The following is a 5,445-nucleotide window of genomic DNA, read 5'->3' on the forward strand; positions in this document are numbered from 1 at the left end:
CAGCAGAGGCCACACCCCCTCACTACTTGTAACATCTGTTGTTTGGGGACTTGGCAAGGATTTGGGCTTCTCTGGAGATACAAGCCAAAGTCTACTGAACTCCAGGACATCACAGCTTTTTGGCTTCAACTCCAGCAGGGAGCTGAGGCACACCAGGTGTGGCCACTAAGAGCAGACTTCCAATGATGCTGTGTTGCCCACAGCTTAATATGGCTGAGTGGTTCTGGTGGGCATACGCCCCTTGCATTCAGTACTGACTGACTCAGCTGGTGGCTTGCTCATTTCACAGTCCCTTGGAGGGATCCCAAGGGGAGTAACATGAATCTTCTTGTAAAACAACCATCTGCTATGGAGATTGCTTCAGGTACAGGAGATGTAGCATGGTGATCTCAGGGCTAAGGAAACAAGGGTCTATTCCTGACTGCACCCTCATGGACTGCGGGCAGGTTCTTAACTGTCCTGGAGCCGATTCTGCTAGAGCCTTCAGCACTGCCAATTAATAATTTACTTGTCACTGATTTCAACGGGCCAGCTGGAGGAGTAAGGTGTGACACAGCCTATCCACCCCTAAACTGGTCCCTCTGGGATTCACTTCCCACCCCTGCACAATGCCTAGCCCACTTTGCGCCCGATGGGAGCTCTAGCGCTCCCAAGTGTCAACCCAAGTGTGCAGGGGTTCCAAAGAAGAAAACTGCAGGAAGGAGCCCTAGAGTAGAACAAACTTTAATTGAAAAAATAAACACAGCTTTGTCATACTCCTGACAGCTTTTGCTGTTGGATTTTTGTTTCCTACAAAGAGAAAAATATTTACATGGGGGTGAAGGACACCCCTCCCCCCAGCCATAGCTATGTACAAAACACTGGGGACCCAAAGCTGCTCAGAGCAGACCCCTTGTGAACAGGCTCCTGGCGTTGAGCGCCTCCCTTTGGGTTTGTTGAGCCCATCCCAGCCGGTTCGCCCGTCCGCGGGTGGATCACAGGGGCTTCTGGCCGGAGTCCATGGAAAGGGCTGGGCAAGGGGAACGGGAGCCCGACTGCGGGGCGGCAGGTGGACCCAACGCCGCCTGGGCTCCGTGGGAAAAGGGGGCGTGGCTTCTTCCCCCGGGAGCCTGACGTTCCGAGAGGAATGCGGAAGCCAGGCCGGGCGCGCAGGGCCACGCGGCGGCCTGGTTCAGCACCATGGGGCGCGGACAGCTCCGCCGCCCCGTGCAACTCCGGGGCTCCCTCCCTCCCTCCCGGCAGCAACGCCGCCGGCCACCGGCACGCGGCCCCGGCTCCTGCGCCCTCCGCAAGGGGGCAGCCGCTGCCCGAGCGGGGCTCGCGGCCGGAGGCCACCCAGCCAGCGGGCCGGCGCTGCGCCTCTGCGCCCGGCAGGCGGAGCCCGCCCCAGGCTCGGGCTCTAGAGCGCCCCGAAGGAGAGCCCCAGGGCGTAGAAGCCCAGGCCCTTGAGCTTCTCCTCGGCCCGGGCTTTCTGCTTGAGGTGCACCTTGCCGTGGCGCTTCTTCTCGTCGCTGCGGGCGAAGCGGCGGCCGCACACGTCGCAGGCGAAGGGCTTCTCGCCCGTGTGCGTGCGCACGTGGGTGGTGAGGTGGTCGCTGCGGCTGAAGTTGCGCAGGCAGATGCGGCACTGGAAGGGCTTGTGGCCCGTGTGGATGCGCAGGTGGCGGTTGAGCTCGTCGGAACGGGCGAAGCTGCGGGCGCAGCCCTCCGCCGGGCAGGCGAAGGCCTTCTCGTGGGCCTTGGGGCAGAAGCACTTGCCCCGGCGCGCTCGCCGCTTGGGCTCGGCCAGGGCGCGGAAGTCCGTGGCGGGCGGCGGGAGCAGGAGGTCGCTGGGCTCCCCCAAGCCGGGCAGGAGCTCGGCCGCAGCCAGGGCGGGCTCGAACTCGCGGAGCGGCGCGGCCGGCGGGTGCTGCAGCTTGGCCGCCCCGAAGCCGCCGGGGAGCTGCCCCTGGGGGCTGCCCAGAGCCGGGAAACCCTCCGGCGGGCGGCTGAAGGCCCCGCTGGAGGCGAAGGGCGCGGGGCCCGCGGCCAGGCCGTGCAGCTCCGCCTGGCAGCTGACCGCCAGCACGTTCTCCAGCTTGGCCGCGGCGGCCTGGAAGAGGGGCTGGCTGCCGGCCGGGGGCGGGAAGGGCTCCGGGTAGCCCGCGGGGAGGTAGCTCTGCGGGCCAGCGGGGAGCTCCCACGGGGAGCAGAAGCCCTTGTACTTGTCCAAGGAGGGCGAGATGGGGGGCGCTGGGCCGTCCGGCTTGGCCTCCAGGAGCCGGGCCTCGAAAAGGCACTGCGAGGGGCTCCCCGCCGCCGGGGATGCCGGGACCTGCTGCCCGGGCTCCAGCGAGGGGAAAGCGGGGTACTCCTCGGCTAAGGGGCCTTGCACGCAGGGGCTCAGCTCCGGCGGGCACGGGGCGTACAGCTCCAGGTGGCTCTGGACAGCCTCGGGGCCCGAGTACAGAGAGTCCGGTTGCCTCGGGGTCGCCTCGGGGGCCGGGAAGGGGGAGAGGCCCAGGATGCCGGACATGAGGCTGAAGAGCGAGTCCTGCTCGTGCGGCTGCTCCGGGCCGGCCTGGAAGAAGAAGCTGCCGGTGTAGCTGAGAGCCGGGCCGGGCGGGCTGCCCAGGAGGAAGTAATCCGCCGTGTCGCCGGCCAGGGCCCGCAGGAGCTCCCCTGGGGAGGGAAAGGGAAAGGAGAGGTCGTTACGCGGGCCGCAGAGAGAGCCGCGCGGGAGCCGCCGCTGTAGCCAGCCAGTGTGGACGGGCGGCGCGAGCTAAGGTCGGTCCAAGGAACATCCACGCCCCGGAGCCCCGGCCCCCGAGTACGGTCCGTCCCGAGCCCTGGCGGGGCCCTGCACCCCCGCACCCCCCTTGGCAGCGCTGCTCGGCTTGGCGGGGGGCCTCTTACCTCCCAGGAAATCGGCCTCGCTCTGCGGCCCCCCCAGCGGCGGCGGCTCCTCGGCTTTGAGCTCGCCGCCCTCGGGGTACTTGGGGTAGAACCCGTCCTGGCAGGAGAAATCCATCACGTTCAACATCCCCCGCGGCCCGGGCACGGGGAGGGCCCGGCCCGAACTCCCCAGCCCCTGCGCCCCGCTGCTCCCCGGGCCGGTGCGCGGCTGCCGCGCCGGCCTGTGCTATAGCCGGGCTCCCAGCGCGGCGGCGGCTCTTATACCCGCAGGAGGGCTGCCGCGGGTCTTCCGCCGCGCGCCGCTTCCTTTTCTGGAGCCCCCCGGGAGGCGAGCGGTGACGTAAATGCCCATATATGGACTCAGGATGTGGGCTAGGGAGCCCCAATAAGGAGAGACTCGCCTGGTGACGTGGGGCCCTCCTCGCTCATCCCCCCGCCCGCCCGCGGGCGCTACAGCCCAGGAAGCGCCCGGCCGCCCGAGCGGGGCTCCACCGAGCCGGGCTGGACAGCTCCCCCGCCCCGGCCGGGCCCAGCGCGGGCTGCACCCACCGGAGGGCCCAGCTGGCGCCGGGGTTCCCCGCGTGGGGGCCGGGCCGGGCAGCTCCGGGGTGAGTCCCGGCCCCGCGCGGGTGCAGGGCTGCACAGCGAGAAGCGCAGCGCTCCGGGCCGGCCCCCTTCGCCCCCGATCCGCCCCGCCTGCTGCCGCCCCAAGCCCGCGGGTGTGCGGCCCTGGCCAGCGGCCGGAGCGCGGGGCGACGCCCTAACGTCTCGGCGCTGCGTCCCCTCCCCGTGGGGGGCGCGGGGACCCACACTGGCCTCCCCCGCGCCCGCCCGGACTTGCGGTGGTTGCTCCTGGCAGGAGCCTGCAAGGCCGGGCTGGGCTCTCCCGCCCCTCGCGGGGGGCTCGGCCGCTGGGGAGGAGGGGGCGGCAGACAAGCAGCTCCAGGCGGCCCCTCGTTTGCTTCCCTCCCCCAGCGCAGCCAAGAGATCCCTGCCCCCCACCCCAAGCTTTGCAGCACGTGGGGCGGGGGGAGGACCAGGTGCACAAGCCGCAGCTGCCAGGGAAGGAGGCGGGTTGGAAGGAGGATCCCTGGCGCTGGGGCGGGGGCGTCCCCCAGGTCCGGTGCCGCAGCCCCGGAGCCGGGAGGAGATGCATTGCTCAAGCCAGCTAGGCTCTGGGCACGGCCAGCCCCTCCCCCCGCGCTGCACCCTGTGGCTGTCTCACGGGGGGGCGGGGAACCCCCGGCCCGTGCTCCGGATCCGGCCAGCAGCTTGCCGGGATCGGGACCGCGAGGCGCGGGGCTCCCCTCCCCCACATCCCACCCTCGCGGGCCGGAGCAGGCCGACCAGGGCCGGGGGGTCTGTTGGCGGCCGGAGCGGGGCAGGGAAGGGGGAGGGGCAGGAGGCGGGGCCAGGATCCGCTCCGGGGAAAGGGAGGGGGAGCCGCAGCTGCAGCACGTCCCAGTGGCGTCGTTCAGCTGCTCTGATTGGCCGGAATTCTGGCCAATCAGAGCGGGGATGGCGATGGATGGGCGGGGTGGGGGGAAGACACACAGCCACGTGCGCCTGGGGCTACTGCCCAGGTAAGCTACAGCCTCCCACCCACACCTCTGCTGCAGCCTCCCTCCTGCCCTGACCCCCCCGCCCCCTTCCTGCACCCCCCCGCCCAGCACCCCAAACCCTCCCGCACTCCTCTTCCCACCCCACCCTTCTCCTGCACCTCCTTCCCAGACCCCCCCCCCCAGTGTCTTCCCCCCGAGTTAGTTGGGATTGGACCTGCTTTCAGCAGGGTGTTGGCCTCCGCGACCTCCTGATGACCAGCGGTGTAATTCCAACAGAGCCTGGGCGGGTGCCTCCTAGCCAGAGGTGGAAAAATTACCCTGAATTACTTGAGTAAAAGTGCAGCTGCTTTCACTGGGTACTTGCCTATGAACAACATGTGACTTGAGTGTGCACATGTGTACTTGTACTCAAGTAGTTTTCCAAGGGATGTGGGGAGTTATAATTACATACATCCCCTCTCCGAACAGCTGTACTTTTACTCAAGTAACTTTTGGGGTACTTTTTCCATCTCTGTCCCAGCCTCTGAGCCACCTGTCCTCTATCCTGAACACTGCCCCCTCTGACGCTGAAGAGTTTTCCACCAGAAGGTAAAGAAGAAGAAGGGACATGGAGTTTTACTCTACCGGGGCGGTAGATGAAGAAAGGAGCCCATTTTTCTCTTGATCCTGCAAACCTTCATGCAGGAAGCAGGTTGTGGAAGGCTTTTGCACTCTTCAGGAAGCCAGGATGATAGGGGCATCTGGGTGCAAATCAGGTGAGCTGTTAGGTTTAAGTCACTGGTGTTGATGTTAAGCATATGCCAGACTGTCTCCTTCATTCCCACGGTAAATGGGACAGGGTGAGAGAGAGGCTGGGGCTTGGAGCCAGGAACACCGAGCTCCCCTGCATTTTCCAGCCTGCTTTGGGGCCTTGCAGTGCTCCGCATCTGCCCAGCATAAGATCAAGGCCTAGCAATTGTCAGTGTGATTGTAATGAGTCACAAAACCA

General features: G+C 66.9%; 1 protein-coding gene across 1 annotated transcript; it reads right to left on the minus strand.

Moving 5' to 3' along the window:
* Positions 1-1,399: 1,399 nt before the first annotated feature.
* Positions 1,400-3,022, minus strand: EGR4 (early growth response 4). The gene is made up of 2 exons (XM_074992086.1): positions 2,896-3,022; positions 1,400-2,661 (listed from the first exon to the last, which is right to left on the minus strand). Exons 1-2 carry the CDS (start codon positions 3,020-3,022, stop codon positions 1,400-1,402), a joined length of 1,389 nt encoding a protein of 462 aa, XP_074848187.1.
* Between the last annotated feature and the right edge of the window lie 2,423 nt (positions 3,023-5,445).

The sequence above is a fragment of the Carettochelys insculpta genome, chromosome 4 (genome assembly GCF_033958435.1).
Source record: "Carettochelys insculpta isolate YL-2023 chromosome 4, ASM3395843v1, whole genome shotgun sequence".
NCBI lineage: Eukaryota > Metazoa > Chordata > Testudines > Carettochelyidae > Carettochelys > Carettochelys insculpta.